The 27,148-nt window shown below is 26.9% G+C and overlaps 2 protein-coding genes across 4 annotated transcripts in view; both read right to left on the reverse strand.

Annotated features, from left to right (window-relative positions):
* Positions 1-9,858, reverse strand: part of LOC100213354 (kinectin) — a 50,041-nt gene extending 40,183 nt beyond the window's left edge. For both annotated transcript variants that reach the window (XM_065805069.1, XM_065805068.1), the window contains exons 1-5: positions 8,794-9,858; positions 5,792-5,916; positions 2,850-2,922; positions 883-928; positions 689-752 (exon numbers count right to left, since the gene is read on the reverse strand). In XM_065805069.1, coding sequence (XP_065661141.1) covers positions 689-752; positions 883-928; positions 2,850-2,922; positions 5,792-5,916; positions 8,794-9,694 — 1,209 coding nt within the window. In that variant the 5' untranslated portion in view covers positions 9,695-9,858. The remainder of the gene's footprint in view (positions 1-688; positions 753-882; positions 929-2,849; positions 2,923-5,791; positions 5,917-8,793) is intronic.
* An 11,866-nt stretch (positions 9,859-21,724) lies between these two features.
* The window catches only part of LOC100210828 (speedy protein A), a 42,269-nt gene continuing 36,845 nt past the window's right edge, over positions 21,725-27,148 (reverse strand). For both annotated transcript variants that reach the window (XM_065805066.1, XM_065805065.1), the window contains 3 exons: positions 22,514-22,685; positions 22,105-22,339; positions 21,725-21,991 (listed from right to left, as the gene is read on the reverse strand). In XM_065805066.1, the coding sequence (XP_065661138.1) occupies positions 21,921-21,991; positions 22,105-22,339; positions 22,514-22,685 (478 nt within the window). In that variant the 3' untranslated portion in view covers positions 21,725-21,920. The remainder of the gene's footprint in view (positions 21,992-22,104; positions 22,340-22,513; positions 22,686-27,148) is intronic.

Below are 27,148 nucleotides of genomic sequence, written 5' to 3' on the forward strand. Positions count from 1 at the left end.
AATTTAAGTTGTATTTGTATTACTAATTTTTCAGTTTAGTTTGCATTGCAATCAAAATAATTTTTTTATTGTATATTCATTTATTGTTTTACCTATTGATGCCAATAGTTTCTGTTCCTTTGTAACTATTGACATAAATGCATTGCTTTTAATTTAAGTGATAATTTAATATTTGTTACTTAATTTCTATAGCTCCAAAAGATCACAAAACATATCCAAAATCTATTGTCATAAGGTATATGAAGAGTACTATTGTTCATATACAATATATTTAGGACAGATAAAAGAATACTTTTATCACATTACTTGTCATAAAATTCTGCACAGATTTAAAACTTATTGTTGCAAAAGTAAAACATTATTTTCAAATATCTAAATAAAACTTATTTTAGTATTACTAAAAAAGTTAACAAACATTTAAATTTTACTAAAAAATTATTTAAAGTAACTCTATAGATATCTTTTTACAAAATGCTGAATAATTTATAATGTAAAATACTGAATAAGTTATAGTGTAAAATAAGCAAACTACTACTTGGTCACTGTATTACAAATTTCTAATATTACAAAACTTTTGCCAAACCATCCAGAATTCATCCAAAATAAGTACAAAATTACAGATCTACAGTATAGAATGAAAAATATTAAAACAAAATACACCCGATTAAAACTGCCAAAATTAGCTAACCTGCTGTTTTAACTTTTCATTAGCTTGACTTTGAATTGCTTGCTTTTGTTGCTGTAGTTCAATTCTATTAATAAATATAAGATGCAAGAAAACTTTTGGTTTTCAATAAAACACCCTAACAATATATAATAAAAAGGTTTACAATGGACTTTTTTGGTAATCATAAAGTTTTTAAAATTTTTTATAAAACTTACTTTAATTCTTTATTTTTTAGCACTGTTGACTGTGTGATTTTTCTCTCTAAAGAATTTTAAGTAATTTTAATGCCAAAACAAAATTTTTAAAAAAAAACAAAATAACAAATATATTGAATATGCCCCTTGTAATCATAATCATAATTGTTGTTAATCTTTGAGCAGCCAAAAAATAATCCCTTTTTGTCAATTGCAACTTTCATAAGCCAAATGGTTAATTAAAAATAAACACATGCTTTAGTTTAAAAAATTTATTGGAGAAAAAGATTAAAGATGAGTGAGGAACCATCTAATTAACATTTCTCTAGCTGAAATATTTCCACAATATGGGATGGTTGAAATGTTTTTAGTTGTTTAGATGAAATGTTTTTAGTTGTTTTAGTTTAGATGATTGAAAACTTTTTTAGTGACCACTGCTAACTGAAATAGAGTCATACTTTTTTTTTGTTTGTTTCTTTTGTATGGAGACCATTATTTTTGCATCAGAAATACAATTATCAGGTTAATTCAAAGGATATTACTCATTCAACAATAATTTATATGAAAAAAACAAATGCAAAGAAAATATTCAAAATAGACAGTAATTAGATAAGTTCAATTAAGTACTTGGTAAAAATGATGAATTGATTGGCTTTGACATCTGTATTCAACATTGTGTCTCTACAGAAAACACCAAGTTCCCCACCATGGCATCTCCCATCTTCCTTGATATCTTTGCTCAGTGTATGATATGTCCAAGTGAAATCTTTCACTGTGCTTATCAGATAAGTTACTGGAAAGAACTTCAGATGAGAATGAAGAAAATAGAGCTTGAGGAAGATTCTACACCCATATCATTGTAGTGACGAAGGAGATCATTGACAATCTTAACAAAATTATTTGATTTTTATTTTTCAGTATAACATGTGGGTTCTGTGTACCTAAATACCAGTAACTTAACCTCACAGATGCTTAGGAGCTTAGTGCATAAATGCTAAAAAATAAAAGCTAATTGCATAAATGCTAATTGCCTCAATTTTATTCATGGCTAAATAAAGTTTTTCACAAGACTATTTGATGTGCAGAGATGGCAGACATAAGAAACACATAGCCTATTATACCATAGCTACATCCCAAAAAGAAGAGCAACAACTTTCAAATCCATGCAAATCATCTACTTGGACTGTAAATACTTGATGGTCTTCAGCAGGTGTTGCATGCTCTTGTCTCTCCGTTAATCTATGTGCAATCATAGGTTACTATGGATTGAATGGAGACTCGTGTCTCCATGGATTGAAGGAGATTCATGAATTGAAGGAGACTTGTGTCTCCTTTATTCACGTGCAATTAGATAATAGATAAACATGTGTTACTATTGTTTAATAGTAAAGTTTTTAAACTACATTTAAAAAAATGAGTGAAAAATTTTCTAATATAATCAGCTTTTTAGATACAAAAATTATAGATATAAATTTAATTGAACTTATATCAAATTCCTAATTAAAGACACATAATAGAAACAGTAATAAACAACTTCTTATAACCTTTATTTAAGAAGCAGTCGTTCACATAATTCATTGATAATTGTAACTTTTTATTTTAGTTCTTCGCCACAAAAAATTAGGATTTGCAATATCTAACCCTAAGAGTTTCCATTTAAGAATTTAGAATTTCCATTAACTAACAAAAGCCAATCAGACAAATTAAAAATATTGTTTTAGGGTAAGAAGTGTATAGGTTATCTGCATGGTTAAGAGTTTGTAAACCTTGGATTGTCTCTAATAGTCTGTTTTACTTAACCTTCACTGGTTAAGTTAAACAAAGAATAGGTGAAGCATCACAAAAAAATAAACATATTTGTAACTGCATATATATTCATTATTTATTAAAAGTTTTATTATCACTAAAAATTAACCAATAATGCAATACAAATACATTTCTTTTACAGTTTCCGGTTTTCTTTGTCTAAACATTGTATTTGGACTTACCTTCCATTAATTTCAATTCACACTCATTTAAATCTTTTCTTAATTGTTCAACTGGATCAACTTTCTGATGCGGCTGAAAAAATAAAAAAACAAAAATAGAGAATTTTCTCTTAAAAATCAATGTTATAACAATAAGTCCTGATTTTTTTTAAGAAACATTTTGAAATGTTTGAAAACCGTGCGCCATAGTAATAAAATTTTATATAATATTTTTCAACTTATTCATAATTGTTTAATAAAACTTAAATGAAAAGTTTTCATTTAAGTTTTTTAATTACGAACTTATTATTAAGTCTGTTATTAAAAAACTTGTAAAAAACAAAACAATATTTAATTATATTGTTTTGTTTTTTATTTGACTTGAATCATTAGCATTAGCTATATACATTAACTTCAAAAGTGAAATAAATATTAATTTTAAAATAGTGAATTTTCTTAATAGTCTAATGATAAATTATTTATCAGACTACTCCCACAAACTCCCATAACCACATTGAGTTTTTTTATACTAGAAATGTAGTGGTATTATGGATTTTTTTCATTTGGTTGATAGTGACACCAATGGCAATAGTTTATTTTGTATAATTACTAGCCTAAGTTTTTTATAAGATCTAAGTTATAAACTAGACTAATATTGGCAGTCTGATTAAAAATTATTCAATGCATTTAAAAGATTAAACACCCAGTTACTAATTTCAGGTGTTTTTGCAGAACCAGGGCTCTCATGCTCATTAGGGCTCTATTTTATATTTCATGAAACTACTACATAATCCAAATTAAAAAAAAGAACCTAAAGCTTAAACCTTTTTGTGTATGCATAAATGTTTTGGTTAAAAACTATTTTATAACCCAAAACTCATATGTTCTGATAATTCAAAATCTAAAACAGCTTTAGCTTTTTAAGCATCTTGGCGCAAACTACAACCTGATTCAAATAATAATTCTGAAGATAAAAAAGATGCAACTAATTGTGGTTTCTTTGTTTAACTACTTAAAGTACTAAAATTCACCAGGGGGCTGCCAAATACAACAGTTGGATAAGAGCAGAGTTTATCAGATCTTCATCAATGGAAGCAGTTGCTTGAATATTTTTGTTATCAAATACAAGTTGATATTGTCTGTTATTCTCTTCAAAACGAATTTTAGAGCTTTTGCATATATATGCCACCTTTGTCAAAGATGCTTCATAAAATTAGGCAAGCTATTAATTCCAGTTAAGTTCATGTCATTTGCAACTGCATCCAAAAAAATAGGATTAGCTAACAAACAAGTTTTCTTGTATTATATATGAATAAACATCAATATTTTTCATGTATATAAAACTATTACTTTCATTTACAAAACACTAATCTAGTTTAATTGAAACCCAATTATTACATAACCATTTAGATTAAAATACTTGTAATGTTTTTGCCGCATAAAATTGGATACATCATTTAACTTGTAAAAATCATTATTAGAGACCATGTGGACATCCGTATGGTCTCTAATATCCAATTATAAACCGAATTTATATAGATAATATACATATTGAACAAAGTATTTTATCAAATTACTGGACCACTTTGGACTGCAAAAGTATTCGACAATGTAAATGAAATTTTAACTGGAAAAAGTACTTCAAATAAATTTAAAATCCTTTTATTTGACATACAACAGTGTTACAATAGTTCATTTGAAAAATAATACTTGATTTTATTAAATTATGCAATAAAAAGTGAGGTTTTAAAATTAACAACTACTTTATGCTTATTAGTAACACAAAAAACATTAACTTTAAAAAAAAAAATTAAAAAATTTATTTTTTAGAAAAAAAAGAAGCTTTTACTCTACAGCTTAGAAGCTGTGATAAAGAAGTCATGATAATTATACAAAACCAGTGATAAAGAAGTCATGATAATTATACAAAACTAGTGATAAAGAAGTCATGATAATTATACAAAACCAGTGATAAAGAAGTCATGATAATTATACAAAACCAGTGATAAAGAAGTCATGATAATTATACAAAACCAGTGATAAAGAAGTCATGATAATTATACAAAACCAGTGATAAAGAAGTCATGATAATTATTCAAAACCAGTGATAAAGAAGTCATGATAATTATTCAAAACCAGTGATAAAGAAGTCATGATAATTATACATTTAACATTTTATAAAAACTGAATGTTCAAATTATAAAATGGTATATAATAATGTAATTTTTAGGAACATAATTTTTTTTACTTTTGTACATCACCTTGCCCACTGTGCATACCTCTTAAATTCTAAAACAAACTTCTATTTTAATTACAAATGGGCTAAATCATTTCAAATAAAAATATTTTTTTACTCAAAATGCTTCTATGAAGATGTTCTTAAAAAAAGAGGCTTTAAAAATCTCAAGCTAAAATTTAAAAAAAAAAATTTAACAGAAATTAAAGAAAGTTATATCTGAACAAAAAATTACTTAATAAAATAAAATTTCTAAAATAAAAAAATTGTAACTGCAAACATAAAATTGATTGCCATATTAAATAAGAATGTTTATCAAAAAATGTTATTTGCAAATCTATTTTTATTTACATTTGTAATACTAATTTACGTTTATTCAAGATGAGAATATTGATATGTAAGTCTTGGCATAGTAAAACACAATTATAATATGTGGAGGAAAAAGCATTAAAACAAATTTTTAAAATAAGTTAATGTTTTTAAAACAAGTAAATGTTTTTAAAATAAAGATATAAATCAGATAGCAAATCAGATCTTTGCAAAAAAAAAAAACTAAATTCTGCTAAACTCGGTCAGCTAAGTAAAGCATTGTTTAATTTTATTTCTGTAAAACTGATTAAATAGTTAGAGCAACACAAAAAAATAATACATTTATAAATTGAGTTTTAATACTGGTAGACATGCTAGACTGACAAATGTATAAACACTTGTAAAACAATCTTTATACCTTTTTCCACTGTTCTAGCTCATTTTGCTTGGCCAATAATATATCAATTATTTGCTGAACTTCCAATGGATTTAAAGGATGTGATTCAATGACTTTAATGAGCTTATCAGAATTTAATTCAGAATCTAAAGTAATGGCAATAAAAAAATTTTATTTTATGTTACATTTTTTATATAAAAACTAAATGTATGCAACACAAAACAAAAAACACCTATAAAAAAAGTGACCTAAATATGTAAATAATATGAAAGTTAGGTAATTTGGGAGCTAAAATAATTTTTGATAAAATAGCTAGTTTTTATTAAAATAATAGCAACTTTTTTCAATATGTAACTGCAGTAAAAATCATATTTTTTTATATTTTTAACAACAAACAAATTTTAACTACTAGTTTTTAAGAGGTTTTTTAGTTCATAAATGAAAAACTTTTTTTTTTTAAAGGAACTATTGCTACTGTTTTGAGAAAAATGAAAAATAACAATTATACAGCAGTATTTTTTGAATATCAATAACTTTGTAATCATAAATAAAGATTTCTTTATTCATTGTCAGTCATATTTATACATAGTCAGATTTGTACCTTTTTAATAAGGATTTTTGTTTAAAGTATCAATGAGCAATGTATATAATTTTATTTTAATTTATATTATATAAATTATATATGTATGAATTTTTAGTAATAAATGTTATTAAAAAAAAGGTTTTGTTTTTATAAACGATGACTTTTTTAGACCATGATAGTCTTTTTAATGAACTTTTTATAAGAATCATTTAAGTTAATACACTTAAAAAGATTTTTAAAATTTCATTGAAAAAAATGACAAATCCAGATCTTGTGATGAATAAAAATTGCTTAACACACTCGCGTATCAGAGTTTTTGACATCTTAAAATTCTTTTTTATTTGCTTTTCATATACATATATAATTATTGACATTAAAATTTTTGAACTACGGCAATTTACTATATTACCGCAAAACTAGCTTAATTGAAACTCAATGTTATTATCTAATAATTACTAATTATTTCATTTACTATATTACCGCAAAACTAGCTTAATTGAAACCATTTATTATTTAGATTTTGTTTTTTAGTTTTATATAAAAATATTTGCTTATTTTGTCGGCATTAGACACAATCATGTTTTTCCTATAACTAAATGAATAAAAAAGATTTTGTTTTATTTCTAAAATACAGTTTTGCAAATAACAATTACTTTTTATTACAAAAAGTCAGTCAAAAATATTATCCTATTGGTTCACTAACAGAAAGAATTTATACTTTGTCTAAGATGCACAAACTCAGCAAAATTTTTCTGCTACATTTTCAATTAGATTATTTCAACAATTAGGACATATAATTATAAACTTCCGAAAATTCCGAAAAATCTTTCTGATTTATTGTCTACTTATTTACCAAAACGTTTTTCCACTTTTGGCTCATTTTCTTGTGTTGAAAAAAAGTGAATAGAAAAAACAAATTTATAGCTTCCTACAATGTTGAAATCTTATTTATAAATATTTAAGAAACTATAAATACATTTACAGCTACAATCTAAAAACTATAAATACAGCTACGATCTTTAAAAACAAATCTGGTTCAAAATACTTATGAAAAAACCATTTCAAATAATTACAACATTTGGTTCTTCTTGTTCAACAGAAAATGTCAGGAACAATTAGATGTCATTGCAATGGATTCTCCTCTAGCTTTAATTTTAGCAAATATTTTATAAGGTTCAATGAGCTAACAATTGCTCACGGTTCTATAGGTTCACAATTTCTCATCTTCAATATAGATTTTTTATAAAAATAAACAATAAACTTTAGGCGAATGATATTATTGCTATTTTTAATTCAGAGTTTGAAGTTCAAAGAGTTTTTCAAGCATCTCAATAAACAATATAAAATTTACAATAAAAAAAGTACAAGACGATTGCATTAAATATTTTTAATAAAAATATTTTTAATAAAAATATCTGAAATATTTTTATTAAAAAGTCTAATTTACTCTATACATAAGTTTAACACAAAAAATTATCGCCATCAAAATCAAATGATATGTTAATAAAAATAATAATCTATCGGTAATAAATATTATTAATAATTCTAATATAAAATATTTTAAACTCCATTTATTGGAATTGATTCAAATCTCAAAAAAACTAAAATTGATAAAATTATTTGAAAATAATAATTTTAGTTGTAGTAATTAAATTTATTTTAACAACTAATAAATTTAAAAAAAAAAACAGCTTTTACGTATAAGATCTTCTCCCTAAGTTGCTCAAACCTTGTGTTAGCTACAATGTCAGTTATATTGGAGAAACTGCCAGATAATAAAAATAAATGAGCACTTTACAAGTAATAATATATTTATAAACATTTAAATTCATTTGTCAATTGTAAAAATATAACATCTGATTATATTATAAATTTATAAAATAAAGCTTACTTAATTACTTTTTGTTTATTTTTATTTTATTTATTTGTTTTGTTAGTTTGTTTTTTGTTGTTAATATTGGCTATATACAGTGTCATATTTTGTAATATAATTTCTATCAGTTTGTTATAAATAAATTTATTCTTTAATATATCTTTGTCATGACTTTAGTTTTAACTTGTATATATAGAGTTCTAGTTTCATATCGTTGTTATTTTCTGCTTTTTTTTTTAACTATATATTTTATAAATTTATCAATCTATTTTACTTTATTATTGTTCTTTTTCATTATTATTCTTTGGCTACAAAGGAGTTTGGAAACCCTATTTTTAAAATGTGTTGCAATTGTTGTAACTTTTTAGCAGCTTTTTCTGCAATTGCCCAACCTATTTTATCATCTAAATATGTTTTTTGTAAAAAAATGTAACACCATGATTATTCATTTTTAAGCAAAAATTTGATAACATATGAGCAATTGGAAATTACAATGCTTTACCCTTTACTCTGAAACATTAAAAAACATAAAATTTATTGGTGTACATTTGATTGAATTATATATACCTTTTAGACTATCAACACTTGAGGTGGGGTTTCTATTAGTCTTGCTTTTGTTACTTTTTTTTAACTGAGTATTTTCATTTTTTGATGGAACCACATTAGTTTCTGAAGAAAAAGTTTCCTTATCATTTAATATAGGTGCCAATATTTCTTCTGAATTAACTTCATACTCAACATCAGGAATTACAACAGATTGGCTAATTATTTCTTCAACAAAAACTTCTTTTGATTTTGGCTTCTTCTCCTCTAACTTTTTTTTTTCATCAACTTTTTCCTTTTTTTTGTCATCAAGTGAATCTTGGAGCTGTTTTATAGGTTTTTCGCTAGCTTTAGGTTTTCTTTTTGTAGATTTACTTTTGGGAAGTTCTTGTTCAACTGATGCTATTGAATGTTTATTTTTGGGAAGTTCTTGTTCAACCGATGTTACTGAATGTTTACTTTTGGGAAGCTCTTGTTCAACCGAAGTTATTAAATGTTTACTTTTGGGAAGTTCTTGTTCAACCGATGTTACTGAATGTTTACTTTTGGGAAGATCATGTTCAACCGAAGTTATTAAATGTTTACTTTTGGGAAGTTCTTGTTCAACAGGAGTATTTGGGGCAGCAATAGATTCTGAGCTTGGTTCTTCATCGTCAACACCAGAATCGCCGTCATGCTCCTCTCCTTCTTTCTTATTAGCTTTTTTTGATTTAAGTTTACTCCATTTTTTGTGTGACTTGCCTGATTTTCCTCCTTGCAGAGAATTGAGTAAAGCTTCTTGTTCCTTCTTCTGAGCTGCCACAACGTCTTCAAAAGTTTCTTCTTTGTTTACAAACAAAACTAAACCAACTAATGAAGCAATTGCAAGAACAATAACAGCGACAATAGCTACAACCCCATTTGCATCCTCAGTTAACACGGACATTTTTGTTACGCTACTGTAATTTGAATGTAAACTATTCGATATTTAAAGCTTGTCTCGGAGACGTTTATCCAGCTATCAAGTTATTATTTTCCTACCAACTTCAAGCACGTTTTTAAAATTTTATATTATACGCACATATTTAAATTTTATAGAAGACTTTAAACGAAGTTGTTATTCACGTGGCAAAAATACCGAAAAACGATTTAATGATCGAGTAAAATATTATTTTTGTTTCTCGTCTATCCATATAAAATGCGAATATTAAATACTAAATTAAATTTAATTGATAAAAGTAATCAGAGAAAGTTGAAAATCAAAGTAAAGAAATAACTTTTTTTTTTCCCTTTTTGCCATATTAAATCTTTTTCATACGTATATACTTTAATAACAATAACAAATAATAATAACAATAGTTTTTCCGTAAATATAGTTATATAAATTATTATTATTGAATAATACAGTCTGTGCAAGTCAATTTATTTAGGGATCGCGGCAGATTAGGGATACTTAGGGAAAGCGGCAGCTTTTATGGTAATTCAGATAGATAACTGCGTCGATGGATTGCTTCATGTTTAGGGGCGGTCTTTGTGTATTTTTTAAATAAAAATGCTTTTGCAAAAAATTGCTAAATTTAGTTACTAAATTTAAATTAGTAAACAGGTTTTAAAGTTCATCTAACAAATTTTACTACTTTTTGAACCTGATTGATTTATTGATTGATATAGTAGAAATTTGAATCGTCTTTTTTTTACTTTTAAAAAGCAAAAATATAGCCATCAAAAGCTGGATTTTAGTATAAATTATCACTTACGTTTGAAAGAGAAAAAGAATTTATATCTGCTTCTCTAAAATATTGGTACGTATGGCATTTAGCAGCTCAAGGTAACGCAGAAATTTGGGAAAGACCACAACAAATTACTACAAATTATACGATTGGAGAACAATTTTACTTTCGTCCCGTTGACGCTAAGTGTATCTCAATAAAGAAATTTAGCAATGCGACCAACATCATCACAAAAACAAGTATTAAGTTGTTGTTCACTAAGGAATGTGCGAGATGATAGCGATTACAAAAGAGATAACCTAATGATTGCCGTAAAGGCATGAAACTTAAAGTACCATAGAAAAAAGTTGTTTTTTCTTCGTTAATATAAATATGTATATCGCTCTATTTGAAATATCTTTTAAATATTAGCACTTTTTTACGATTATGAATTTTGTTATGGTATTATAATACAAAACAGCCTTAAATATATATATATATATATATATATATATATATATATATATATATATATATATATATATATATATATATATATATATATATATATGTGTGTGTATATATATATATATATATATATATATATATATATATATATATATATATATATATATATATATATATATATATATATATATATATATATATATATATATATATATATATATATATATATATATATATATATATATATATAGAGAGAGAGAGAGAGAGAGAGAGAGAGAGAGAGAGAGAGTAAACTAAGGCATTTGTAAACGAAAAAAAAAAGTGAACGGTTTAGCAATTTTGTTTCTATTTCCTTTATTGAAAGCTAAAACAAAAAACCTTTAAAAATGCGAGGCACCGTTTTGTAGAGAATTTTGTTCTCTATCTAAAGGCGTAAAAACTTTTTAAAAAGTTTAATTTTGCCTTAGCAAACCTCAAAATTCTCACCCTCGTAAAAAAAAAAAGTTTTTTTTCTAAAAACTCAACTTCAAAACTCCCAAAACTAAAATTAAATTTTACTAAACAAAAAAGGCTGTTGTGTAGAAATCTTTATGACGATCAAGATTCTCTTCTCAAAATTGAATTTGCTAGTTCCGGAAAAAAGCTATGAGCAAAAAATCATATAAATGTTTTTCGGGGAAGATTAAACATGCTAATTGCTCACACTTGTGTATTAAGATGAGCGCGGTTAAACTAATTAATAGTTATTAACTATTTAAAACGTAAACGTCTTTGCTATTTATCTAAAAAATTAAAAATTGCTCTGACATTTCAAGTACTATCTCAGCCTGCTTCGTCATCTTCATCCGAGCCAGCTTCATCATCCTCAACTGAGCCTGTTTCATCATCCTCATGCAAGCCTGTTTCATCATCCTCAATTGAGCCTATATCATCACTTAACATTAGTCAGCATCAAACTCCAACAATTCGCCAACTTCAAAATTCAACAGCAACACCAGTGACTCCTGTTCTCCTAAATAAATCTGAGGTTCTCGAGAAACTAAAGCAAGACGATAAGGTCAAAAAGTCAAAGCAATTAAAGAAACGTAAAATTCACTTCAGTGAACCTTCAGGTGAAACTCAGCAAGTGCAACGTTCAAAAAAAACGAGACAAGTTAAAGACATCAAGAAGTGCAAAAAGCGTCGCATAGTTTGGGAAGAAGCATTGCCAACTCAAAACAAAGTGTGGTACCAAAGTGAAGCTTCTAGTTGCAAGTCTTGGGTTTATCGATCGTGTTTACCCAAAAATTGCAAAATTGTTGAAGAGTTTTTTTGCATGAAAAAATGCCGCGAACCTGCTTCTGCCGATGAAACAACTCTTTTTTTAATTAATTAATAGTTTTTTTCGTATATTTGGTTAAAATAGTTTTTTTTAAACTTAACTTCTAATAAGATTTGCTTTCATTTTATTTTTAATTAATTTTGCTTGATTTTCTTAATATCCTTATTTAGTTTTGATTTTTCTAATATCTTAAAAAATTGTTATTAAAAATTTACTAGTTTACTTTTCCACAATTATAAGGGGAAAAGTAAACGTTTTTTTCTTCATAAAAATCGATTTTTTTAAAGATTTTCAAAACATTTTTTCCTTAATTTTTATATATTTATATAATGTAAAAAATTCTCTTTAAAACAAAAAAAAATAAACATAAAATATTTTTTCTCTAAAAAAATATTCGAATTTGAAGCCAAACCGTTTACTCTTACCCCATATACATATATATATATATATATATATATATATATATATATATATATATATATATATATATATATATATATATATATATATATATATATATATATATATATATATACAGTACTGTGTTTTAGTTTTAGACCACTTACATTTTTTCAAAAAATTCCGGAGAATTCTTCTCTATTTTTTAAGTTTGTAGTTCTATGTTATAAACTTATTAAAACACATGTATTTCACACATTGGTGTCTTTTTGTTCCAAAAATTTTGAATACGGACTCATCGGTGTACAGAACCCGATTAAACATTTCCTGGGTCCAATCTTTGTGTTGTTTCGCATATTTAAGCTGCTTTTCTTTATTGCCACGCCGTAATAATGGTTTTCGAATTGCAACACACCCTCTTAATCCTGATTTGAGTAGGTGTCGTCGAATACAAGAAGAGCTGACATTTTTCCCAGTTGCTGTGTTAATGTCCTTTGCCAACTCGGTTGGTGTTTGTTTTATATTTAATAAAGAAAGGGTTTTTAAATATTTATCGTTATCTTTTGTTAGCTTTGGATGTATACCACTTTTCTTTCTATCTTCAAGGGAGCCAGTTTCTCTAAACTTTTTAATGATTTCTGTAACAGCAGTCTTCAAATATCCTATTTTAGATGTAGTTATTATGACACATCGTTTTAATAAATAAACAAATATATCCCTCATGTTCCCTCATCAATTTTATATATTTATTTAAAATAATATATTCTTTCAACTTTTCTTATATATCCTAAAACTTAAGCACGCTTTAAGTTTTAGGATATATAAGAAAAGTATAAAGGATATATAACACAGTACTGTGTGTGTATATATATATATATATATATATATATATATATATATATATATATATATATATATATATATATATATAATATATATATATATATATATATATATTAATTTAATTGAGCAGTTTTGTGTTTTTGTTATAAACATTACTACTGGTACTGGTATGTACTGGTATGTACTGGTAATTGTTATAAACATTACTACTGGTAATCTTTATTCCGAAATTGATTAATTTAATGATTTTTTACGATAGAAAATTGAAACGTCTTTTTGTTACTTTTTAGAGTTAACAGCTTAAATAATCAACATGACGTCAAGTTCACTTCGCATTCTTTAGGCGTTAATCAATATAACATAAGCACCTAACCATTTGTTTTACATTTGAATATTTGTTTATTCAATTTGATTTGATTGTTTTAATAAGTTTTCAATAATTCTTATTTCCATCATAAAATAATTTATCAAAAAATTAAACGGTTAACATGCTTCTAAGGAAAAAGAGTTGACAACGAGAAATAATTTAATTGATTTGGAAGTGTTTTTTTATTTTCAAAACAAGAGTCTTTCCGTAACTTATCGGAAACTAAAAAAATATGAAACACTTTTTAGGCGTGTTAAATAAGATAAAACAACTTTTTTTTAACTTAAAAGTATAAATTGTTTTCAAAACAAGTTAATTAGATTTATTTTTCAGAACAAACACGTTATCAAAGGCTTTTTTTTATATATACATTTATTTATTAATTGATGATGAATTGTTAAAAATTTCTCGAAGCATTATTATTTTTATGATTCTAAATTTGTAAACTTTATTGATATACTAGATAACTTTGTAGATAATTTTTGGCGGTAATTTGCGGTAACAGGCGGTCCAGTTTAAAAATCTTTTGAAATTTTATATTTGAGTTTTAATTTAAAAAATTCGAACCTTATACTCTTTACGATTTAAAGCTTTGATTGCTAAACCTTTTGAACGTCATTTGTATGATGCGTAACAATGTTAAATATTTTATTTGAATTAAGAAACTTTGATTAGATAAAAAAACAAAGTTACGTTTATTCCGAAAAGAAATTTTATCTCAGGTTCTTGTTTTGCTTCTTTTTTTTTTTAATAAATAAAAGTTTCTTTTGTTTTTTTTTTGCCAGAAAAATATGCTCAAGATAAATTTACATTGAATATAATAAAAAAACTTTTTTTCATCTTTTGGCATCTACGGTTTTAAAATCTCCTTTATTTAAATTGGAGACGGTAAGTTTTTTGAAACGGGAATGCTAAAGATTTATAAAATAAAAAAGTGTTTTTGATAAAATCGTTAAGTATGTTGTTGCGTGTCCTTCTTGAGGAGCTTCTTTTATTTATTTTTTTCTTAAGAGACTTTGCTAAGACTCCTTGTTAAAAATCGCTTTCATCTGAGATACAATTAATGCAATATGTATCGTATAGGATAAACATATGATACGAATCGCATAAAATAAAATACCATTATAATATTAGTATATATAATAATAATATGTAATGGTATATTAATATATAAGACTTATTCATTTTAACCAACGTTCGATGAATTTGATATTGCTTGTTAAAGATACGTTGCAACACTCTGCAATTAAATATATAAAGCAATCTTTTTAATTTTATGGATTCTGATATAATATATTAATTGAAGTCCACTGATACGTAATTTCCTCTCTTAACTGCAATTTATTTAAATTAGTAAATTATTTTAAAAATATAAAGTTATTGCAAACCACATGATTTGCTAGTCATTACACTGACATAATTTTAGAGACATAATTTTAGAGACATAATTTTAGAGACATAATTTTAGAGACATAATTTTAGAGACATAATTTTAGAGACATAATTTTAAAGCTGTTACTTTAAAATTACGTCTCAGTTCACAAAATTTTTGAATTATAAAAAAAAACGCAAAAAACACTTGTTTGTTGAAAGGTACGAGACGTCAAATCGACCGCTCAATTAACAATCAAGGCCACTTGTGGCCAAAGAGACCGCCAAGTTTTATGTCATATCACTCAAATAATATCTTTTTTTTTTCATGAGTGTTTGACTTGTATCAATAAAAATAATGATAAGAGTACAACAAAAATATTTTAAAATATTTACAATTATAATGTATATATGATACATATATACATTATGATTGTATAGTTTTTAGCAGCCGTAACGCAGTGGTTAGTGCTTGCCTCAGAAGCTAGAGATCCGTGGTTTAACGCCACCTCTGGGCAAGTTTTATGACATCGGTAAAGAAGGAGGCACAAACTTCCTTTCAAACTCTTTTCTGCGATGCTTTGTGATAAGACCGTAAGGGCTTCTTAGGGTATCTAAAATTAAAAAAATAATAAAATAATAAAAAACATAGTCCAACAAAGTTTGAATAATTTTCATCCTGCTCTAGAACACCGTGTAAAAGTTAACGTTAAACTAGATTCTTTTTTTATTAAAAGTTACTACAGTTGAGTATATTCTTCTACATGCTTAAATCTATTCCATGTAGGTTTAAATTTTGAATGAAGTCTTCAGAAGTACCCAAGTCACGATGCCCAAGACAATTAGCTGAACACTGTTCAGCTAATTGTCTTTGGGTAGTTAGAAAAGAGTCTTTTAATACACCTCTACATTTTCAGTTTTAAGAAGTATCTAATCTAGCGTTAACTTTTACAAGCGACTCCAGAGCAGCATAAAAAATTATTTAATTTTTGTTAGATTAAGTTATTAAGAAGTACCTTATTGAGCAGCCGTGGTTAGAGCGTTTGCTTTAGAAGCAAGAGATCCACCATCGGTAAGGAAAGAGGCGTGAGCCTGGTTAAATTCTCTTCTATGGTGTTCTGTGACAAAAACTAAAAAAAAAGTACATACATTCATATTGTAAATATTTTTAAATGTTTTTATTGTTAAAACTTTTAATTTTTTAGAACAAATATTCTTATTTAAAGAAAAAGTTGTAATGTAAAAAATGCTTAAATTGGCCAAGGGACCCCTCAATTTTAACCTTTTGCTCCAGCTATGACTCAATTAAAAAAAAACTCTTTTCTATTATTACAAGATAAATACTCTTTAATAAAAAGATTTATGCGAAAATTATTTATGCGACATGACATAAAACTTGGCGGTCTCTTTGGCCACCAGTTAGGCATAAACCCTCAATTATCAACGAAAAGTCAGATATTTATACAGAAAAATATTTGATTACAAACACGATATCTTTAAATCATATAAATTCATTAATATAAAAATAAAGACAAGAATTTTCAAACCTGACATTTCTGATCACCATATCGCAAAAAAGTACTACACATTTAAAGAACGACGCTTCTATTAGAATGTAAACTAGGACACACTACAATTAAATCTAAACGCTGATGAAGCGTTTTAAGTTTATTAATCATCTATAGCATTTCCAGAAGTTGCTAAAGTTATCGAAATAAAAAAACTTTTAGCTAATGATGCATCGTAGTAATATTGATATCTACAAAGCTGCGGTATCTAGATAGCGACATATCGTAATAAAATAAATGTTGCAATAGTGTAAGTCAATTATGATGATAAATAAATTAGACCCAATATTAAAATTGAATTTTTTAAGACGCAAAAGACAAAATAAAACAATAATGTGAGAAAAAAAAAAACGCTAAAAAATTCCTCTCAAACAAGCGTTAAATTTTTTACAGCCAAATTTGTTGGTGCATGACAAATAATTAGAAAAGAGATAATTGTACATTATGCGCACAGGTTTTTTTAAGCGTGAGGAGAGAATAGAGATAGAACAATAATTAATAATATTTTGGTCACCTTTTAAACTTGGGATAGCTTTAGCAACTTTTAATTGCTTAGGAATTATTTCACGGTGATTACTCCATAAACTTTAAAAATATATGCTTTAACTGTTGAAAACATCAGATAACCGTAACAGATGAACTATGTTACCGTTCATGTATTTATGTTATGTACCGATGTCAACGGAGAATTAATTAAATTCATGAGTAATAGCCCTTGATTTGCATACTTCTTGGTTAAAAACTATAATCATTTGGGGGAAAGGAAACCTGAGCATGTTTTTTGACAAACACTAATTTCGTTCGTTATTGCCAAGAGCGTTTTGAGTTATTTTAATTTATCTAGAAGTCTTGAGTAGTAACTTTTTTTTAGATTTTTACAATCATTTGCATTATTTGTATCCTTTATATATTTTCTCATTTGCTCATGATTTTATTTTGACAATTTATTTAAAGCTTCTGTTTTATTATTGATGATTTTTTAAGTTCTTAAGGGTCTTAAAGTTCCTTGAGTAACCAATTGGTCACCCAAGGATTGAATCCGAAAAATATAAAGTTAAAATTCAAAAAATATAAATAACCTTGGATGACCCTAAGTTATTTATATTTTATGGATTTATTGTTTATTCAATGATGGGAAAGTTAGCATCATATGTGTGACGCTAATGTGTATGTGTGTGTGTATGTGTGCCTATATATATATATATATATATATATATATATATATATATATATATATATATATATATATATATATATATATATTATATATATATATATATATATATATATATATATATATATATATATATCATCTCTACAATAGTTCCCCATCTCTGTTTTAAAGAAGTGTTGCATTTTATTTTATTTCTACTTTTACTAGTGAAAGCCAACTCTTAGGAAATTTTTTGTAGATTAATTTTTCATTTATTTTAGTAAGTTGTTATAAAAGTATTCTTTGTATATACACTTACTTATTTTTGTTATTTACAAACTGATGTTGTTTTACTCGTTTACTACAATATTAGCCTAGATTTGCGGTAACTTTAGTTCAAAATTGTCGCTGGGTCAAAGTTAACCCAAGTTATATATTTTGATTTTAAACATCTACTTTTTTTTTAATTTATGCGCACATAAATCTAAAACTTATTGAAATTATTATTTTTTAGCTACCGAAAGCCGGTAGCTAAAAAATAATAATTTCAATAAGTTTTTGATATTTATTTCATTGATTAAAAACAATGGTTTGTAAAAAAATCTTTATAAATCTTTATATTAAATTTTATTCATTTAAAGCATAAGTATTTAAAATTAAGTTGTTTTTATTTTAAAGAAGTTGTTTTTTAAATTTAAAATTGTTATTTTGAAGAGGTTGTTATTTAAATTTAAAATACTTTGTTCATATAAAAAATGTGGGGCGTGAGCAAATTTTTAGTGACAAAGAAGAATTGGTTTTTGAACAGAGTTTAGTAAAATGCAATTTTCGATATGTAGTAAAGGGTTATCTTGATAAGAAAAATACTTGTATGAATCAGTTGTTGTAATAAACTCCCTGGTTATGAATGGACGAAGCTATTTTTAAATAGACATAAAAATTTGACAAGTTACGTAAGCTTTAACATAAGAAAAAATCAGAGTGGACGAACATTGTGAAACCATATATTAAGATCACAATGTTCGTTTCGTTTGTTTTCCTCTAAATAAAATCCAGTTAACTCAACCACTAGATGCTGCTTTGTTTGCGCCTATGAAAAGATCATGGCGCTGAATACAGAGCAAGTGGAAAAAGTCTACTTCATTGTTGAAAAAATTAATGACGTATTTGGCAATAAATCAAGAGGTTTTTTGTTTATTCCCTTGAATAAAAAAATAAAACTACTAGAATACTTTCCTAAATACCAGCCTGTAGATAAAATGCTGACGACAAAGCTTTCCTTGATATCTTGGAAAAGAAAAGAACAGAGTGTCTTACTAAAGGTGGTCCAAAAAAAGAAACAGGAATAAATTTGGTGTGCCTGTTGACAAAGGTGTTACACTTTAAGATGTTGAAGCAGAGCGTTTCTATTTCTGTGTGTGATTTTTTTTGTTTTATCAATTAGAAGCTGTGACTTAAAGCAATATGCATACTATTATGATTATCTTGAAAAAAAAATTATAAGAAAATTATTTTTATTATATTTAAAGCAACCTGAATGTAATAAATATGCATTTTTATCAATTTATATTTTTGTGTGTTAATATCACAATAGTTTTAAAAATTATTTTCTAAATGTTATACTCTAGCTCAAAATATTTGATGACTGCAATTTCATTGATAATTTATTAAATCTAAGTTGTAGCAATACAGTATTTTATTTGAAATACTCACAAGCAATTTATATCATAAAATTAACTACATGAACTTGACAAACTTGTAAGTTCCGAGCGTGATTATAAATGAACGGCATATAAACGATTGCCGTTACTCTATGATACATAGTACAATCCTGTACCTTTCTGGAAATCTTTACCAATATATAAAATATTAAAAAAAAGTATGCTGCAAAAACTTATTATTTCCGAGGAATAAAAGTTTGCTTATCTAGTAACTAAAACTTGCATTTTTCTGCTCCGTGCGTGATTCCATTTCAAACTCATTTATGATTTAATAACATTACTAAAGTATACCATTCTTTGTTTTCAATATTACAATGTTTATATATAGATTAGAATTAAATGAGAGTAAGTTGGAGATTACTTTATTATCGTGAAAATAATAGACAAACCATATACGAGTTTCCGTGCTTATTTTTTTAAACTACGTCAAAGAAGACTAGCACCACTACTGTTAAATTTAATTCCTTATCATTATTGTATTTTTGAACTAGCTTTAAGTGCAAAGGAAAATCTGTCTGGCATCATAGTCCATGTAGTCAGAGTTTTGTAATATTAAAATATAACTTTTCCAAACAATTGTTTTTTTCGTTGATTTTATCTTTTTCTACGGATTTCAGAAGTATTTTAAATTTAAAACGCAAACTTTCTAATATTATTTATTATTAGGCGTATATGCCGATAAAAACAAACGATGCTTATAATCCAGAGGTCCGAGATTTGATGTCAGCTCCATATTTATTGAGGTAGCAGCGTTGTGTGACAAGCCCGTCAGGTTTTCTTTGAGCGCTTAAATAACCAAGTAAAAAAAGTTTTATTGGCTTTTTTTATAAAAATTAAATAAAAGCTACATTTTATGAGGAAGACACACATATCCGATAGATTATTTATTCTCAGATAAAAAATCTAATGGATACTCACGCTTTATCGTATTTTTTTATGACTAACTGCTTTAGTTTTTAAGTATTTTTATCTTTGAAAGCTGAGAAAAACTATTTTAATTACACCTTAATTGTTTGCGATGACTTACGCACTCAATACTCGACAGCCAGTCATATTACGTACTTTTTTATTGTCATACGACAATAAAAAAGTACGTAGTATGACTGGGAAACACTCCCGCAAAGTAAATCAGGTATGGATCCGTTAATACCTAACTCATCAACAGCTACAGGTAAAACGTAATGCAAACGTATACGACAAACATGAATGCTGATAATCATTAGTTTAACTTTTGCCTAGTCCAATGCATAAGAAACATATGGTTTATAGATATGGGCTAAACTTGTACTAATCCAAAATATATATTATATATATTCGGAATTTAAAATCATAAATTAAAGAAACATGTTTATTTAACCAAACTAGTCACTTAAAACACCAATATATAAACTTTTTAAAGGTCAATAATTACTTCTTCCAAAGTAAATACAAAAAGTTGGGCCGATGCTATTTTCAGGTAACTTAAAAAAAGATTAAACTCAAAACAGGTTTATAATAAAATCAAGTGGACAACATCGAGAACAACCGAGGTGACGACATCAAGATGAAAACAATAAGCTTGATATTTTTTAAACGCAAGTAAAAATGTTAACTCAATAAATAATAACATTTAAATAAAAAATTGATCAAGTAAACACAAAACGCAACACTAAAGTAGCTGCGCTAAAAATTGCCATTTTACAAAGTTAAATAAAGTATTTACAACTTAGATATATACAACAAATACATTTAAATATAAGTTTATAAATCAAAGCTAAAAACTGTCGTTAAAAATTTGAAAAATAAAACTATTTTGATAAAATAAACTGCATGATATAACCAGAAGAATTCCTTCATGATTAAAAGAAGAGTTTTTATTAGATAACAGTATTAAACAACTTTATATACAATGTGCTCGCTGAAAGATTTTAATTCAATAGATAAATATATAGAAAGATTGCCTTTATTGGATTTAATTTTTATTTTACGTTTTGAAAGTTTCGGAATTATCAATTTCAAAAATAACATAAATACGTCAGATTTGAACTAAACTAAAAACAAAATAAATAAAACAACCTAATATCACTAATTATATTAATTAGCGCTAATTACTACATGTGTAAAATACAGAACATAATATCGTGTAAAATACAGAACATAATATCACTTTTTGTTGTAATTTAACACTACATATGCAATTAGATTGACCGAACAAAAAAGGATTTTTTTTTTCTCTAGATGGATTAATTGTACTTTGCAGCCAAAACGAAAAGCTATAGACCAAAATTAGCATCTGAATTGCTGTTAGTTTCATCCAATAATAGATGTCGAAAAAAGTTATTAGCTAAATAAGAATCATAAACACTTTGGTATTGCGTAAAAGACAACTATAATAATTTAGTAGTTTTTAAAAATAAAATTAATTTCAAAATGTTAAAAATAGAATAAGAGACATACATGAATTATCTACAGACGAAAAATCAAGAATGCAGGATGAAGATAAATACCCAGATGTAAGAGTTGGCGATGGAGGCACCCATGTTGCACATAACATGCAAAAAGGTTGAACGCCATTAGGACCAACGGGACTAAAGTTCTCACTTTCTTCATCAGGGTAAATTCGCACAGCGCCACCATGATGAGATTTGCGTTCTCGCTTCCATATAGGATGCGATGGGCAAAGTAAAATGACCTAACATTACAATTAATAAATAGCATAACTGAACTTAAGTACAAACTAAATTATTTAATTGATAAATTTAAAATAAACTGTATGCATAATTTATCTTAATTATGTCATTATAGGTATAAATAAAACTAGACCGAAAGCAAATATTTTATTATAAATACGGCGATTAAGCCGTACCTCATCGCAAGTCAATTTGCTAACAATAGCCCGAAACTTCATTCTTTTTAATAACGCATCTCGTTGTGAAATGAAATGCAAATGGCGTCTCTTCCAATGCAAACCAAGAGCCCAAGGATAAATCTCCAACTTTAAATCTTCATTATCCTCTTCAACATCGTGAGCAAGGTATCTAAATATTACAAAAAAAACTTTAGCTGATAAATGATAAATAAGCTGATAAATTTAGCTGATAAATGATAAATAAAATTCATTTATTTAATTTTAATAATTAAACAATTAAATAAAATTGATCAAAAAAATAAAACAAACAAAAGTTATTAAGTTTAATAAAAATTTTTAAACAAAAATTAGTAACGCATCAACATCAAGTTTACACAAATAATATAAAACATAATCATTAAGTAAAGTTTTTACACAGGTATTAAACTTTTCTTTTTAAAAAATTGTAATGTATTTCAAAATAGTTTAGTTTAAAAAAAAAGGTTGCGTATGCAGTAGCAAAAGGGAGCAAATGTTAACCCTATCAAAAATACTGGTGAGGCCATTTTGAAATTTAGCAACATAGCTATTTGTTATTTTAAGTTTTTATTAATGTAATAAATTGTAAAACGATGTGTAATGCAAGTTTATTACATTTAATTATAAATTTAACGTAACGTTTCATAACTAATTACATGTTTTTTTTCATAATTTCAAATATATAGCTTAGCATTTTAGTATTTTCCTAAAGTAAAATTAAAAGTTGTTTTTTTCCAAAAAATTTTTTAAGTTTTAAATAAAACATGTCATTATGTTCTTAAAAACAGAAATTTTTGGCAAACAAAATTCTCTGGCAACCAATATATAAAAAAAGACGCAGAATGTTTGTAAAAAAATAAATAAAAATACGACAGTCTTCAATATATTTTCAAGTCTGAAATAGAAACTCTGAAAGATCACAAAGTTAATAATGCTGCATAACGGCTTGTAGCTTAGGATGGTCCGTCTGGACCATATAACAGGTCAGAAAAGAACAGGAGGATCTTAAAGACTATTATAGAGTATCAATGATTAGCTTTCAAGTAGCAAAGACAATTTTCTTGAACTCATGAAATGTCTTGCAAAATATGACAATACTTATTAGAGCAGCATGTCAAACAAAGTGACAGCAATGTATCGAATCTTAAGCTGGACCATTCAGAATGACTTATATACACATTATAAATATATGGTATTTGGCATTTGAAGCTAAAGCAAAAAATGTTCAGAAATGAAAGTATGTTTAGAAAATGGAAAATATTTTGCAGTTATAACAGATTCCACCAAAGACATTTAATGTCTGATGAACAAAAGACTTTAGGGGTAAGGAGAATAATTCTGTTGACTAGCCTTCTTTATCTATTTTGTTATGTTTTACATTATTTCCTGCCTAGGATGATGAATGCTGGATTATTGACTCTACTCTTAAGACGTTGCTAGTGCCTCCACAATAGTGACAATGCAAATTTTCCTGTTATCTCTTAATAAAGGTACAGCTTTAAAACTCAGTTTATTGGTTCTGAGGTTGGATGGTAGTAAAACTTCCCGAACTCTGTGGTAGATCTCAGAAAGACTGATTTCACCAACAGCTGTAAATTATCAGAATAGTAACAGCATCATGTTGTGCATGAAAGTGTCCCTGTTAGTGCTTTTGATTTGCATTGTCGAGGCCTCAAAAGGAGGTCAAAACAAATTTGTTACAATTTAGATTAACTAGCAGAACTGAGACAGCTGCATAGCTCATTGGTTGGGTGCCATGCTCTATCTATGATTGAGTCAAGTCCTTTTTAAATTAAAACATGACTAAAATATCTAAAAATATTGAACATAAAAAACATCACTACCACGAAACTGTTTTAATCTTTTACAAATAATTGTGGTTTTCAAAATAACTTTTCATCAGTTGAGCTTTACACTCTGCAAAAATTGCAAACCTTACTAGCACCTTGTGAGACTAATTTTGAATTCAGTTGTTTTATCTTCAGATATCAGTGTTGATGGCTTTGATTCACTAAAACTCCAACAGTCACATGCTTTGCCTGGATATATACTTACACATCAACTCACATATTTGTTGTAAATACATGTTTGAATCCTCTGATCTTTTTTTTATGTGATTTTATTTAGCACCTTTTCACTAAATCTATTTGTTCTTTATTGTCCTAATTTTATTCAAGTCTGCACTCTTCAAGATGTAATTTATAATCAAATTAATCGAGTCTTTTCTCTTTATAACTCACTCAATATTGTTGTTATTAATGACTTTAATGCTTATCACACCAAATGGCTTGACTCCAACACCACTGACCCTGCTGGCACTAAAGCTCAAAATATCTGTATTTCTCAATCTCTTACTCAGATAGTTAATTAAGTTACATGTTTTCCAGATAAACCTAATCACTTACCTTCACTCCTTGATTTGTATCTTGTCTCTGACTCTAGTGTGCGTTCAGTTTTTCCTTGTTTCCTATTAGGTGTTTGAGAATATGCAATAATCTCTATAAATCATTCATCTCATAATTCTTCTTCAGACTCACCCTATCGCCACACTACTTAATATTACCCTAAAGCTGCCTTTTCTTTATGACAGTATTTAGGCGGATCTCTTTTGTCTCCAATGTGGCTTCTATGTAATTGCGTGGATCCAGGCAGGTATGGAAGCTTCCTTTTTGTCAGTTTCAAACTTCATTTTATTTATTATTGCAATATTCTCAGTTTATTAAATATTGTATTTTATCTCAGAAGTTAAGTTCTAGAGACTTTCGGAAAATTTTAAAGCGTGTCGTTAACAAAAGTACATTCCATCTCTACTACATGGGTTTGATCTTATTACATCTCCCAAGGATAAGGCAAAACTATTTGCAAAGAACTTTTCCTCTATTTTGTCTCTCTAATCAAATGACCACACTCTTCCTGTCATTCCAGATCAACCCATTGTCCATTGTTAGATATCCAAATCACTCCAGCATTCATTTTTAAAGTCATTTTATAATAAACTATTTAATAAGTGTTTGACTGAATCTTATCAGATTCAGATTATTTTGTTATATGGCTGAATTGCTAACTGTTGTAACAAAAAGATTCTATTCTGCATTAGGCAATGTCAACAAAACAAGGGCTATTTGCTATTGACATTTCAAAAGCTTTTTATAAAGTTTGCTATGCAGTATTAAAATTATTTTTGAAGGTCAACACTCTTCTTTATTTCCAGTAATTTTTAGGGTACCACAAGATTTGATCCTTGGTCCTGCATTGTTTCTTATCTACATTAATGATCTTCCTGACAATCTTATATCTTAAGTGGCTCTATATCTCGATGAATCAACTTTATACTCTTGTCTTGACAAAAAGTCTTTACTTTTAGATCCCTCAGAGAAGCCTTCAATTTTTGATTGCTTGGAACAAGCAGCTGATCTTGAATCTGATCTTTTTTCTGTAACAGCTTGTGACTTGCAGTATTTACTGCTAACAACTATCGCAATATTATTGACATTCATATATTGATGAATGGCAACCTTTTCTTTGAATCTACTTTATATTTTCTTAGATTATCATTCATTACTGACCTCTCATATAAACCATACATGCAATCCATTGCAATGTTAGCATCAGCTAAGGTTGCATTTCTTTATCCGACTTGCCATTTTTTTACTCCTAATTCCATTCTCTACTTTTACCAATCTCTTATTTGTCCCTGAATGGAATGCTATAGTCATTCTTTTATGATGCTCTTTAATGATTCTTTTAATGATGCTCTTTCTTTTCTAGACAAGGTCCAAAAACGCATTGTAAATGTAGTAAGATCTGTTTTATCTGCCAAGCCTGAGCCACTTTCCCATTGTCATAAGGTTGCATCTTTTTCTCTTTTTTACAAATACTATAATGGTCACTGCTCAAACAAGCTATCATCTCTAGTTCCATCTACCAAAACTCATTCTTGCTTGACTCGCTGTTCATCAAATTCACATCCTTTTACAGTGTCTTTCCAGCTCTAAAAACTTGTATTCATTTAATTTCCTTCCTTGCATATAAATGCTTTGGAACTCCTTTCATCTTCATTTTTTTCTGACTCATACAATCTACAACTTTTCGAATCTTTTGTCAACCATTATCTTGATCTTTAACAATATCCTTTGTTTTTTAGTAACTTTAGTAACTGATTTAACAGTGGTTGCTTGCAGCTTTGTTAGTAGTGAATTAGTTTGACCAAAAAAAAAAAAGAATACGAGAGAAGACTATAAAACTAGTATATAGAAAATGTAACATAACAACAGCTTATTAAGAGTCAAAAAACTGAAAATAACATTACAATGGACTTACACTTGATGAGAGAAACAATGCCAGAATGAATTTCGTGGTCTTACTAGGCTCTGTGTTCATCACAATAGAAAAAAACTTTAAACAGTTCATGAAGGTTGCTTCAAACTTCAGATGTCAAAAGATTTTTGAGGATGTGTATATTTTAAAACTTATCAAATTTTTCTCTAGGAATTATTTAACTTGGATGACATTACACAAGAAATTCTTTTATTCAGAAATTTTGCAAAGAAATGGGCACAAAAGAATTAAACAGTAAAAACATGTTAAAATTTCTACTAATGATTTCTGCGACAT

This window comes from Hydra vulgaris, chromosome 09 (genome assembly GCF_038396675.1).
Source record: "Hydra vulgaris chromosome 09, alternate assembly HydraT2T_AEP".
Taxonomy (NCBI): domain Eukaryota; kingdom Metazoa; phylum Cnidaria; class Hydrozoa; order Anthoathecata; family Hydridae; genus Hydra; species Hydra vulgaris.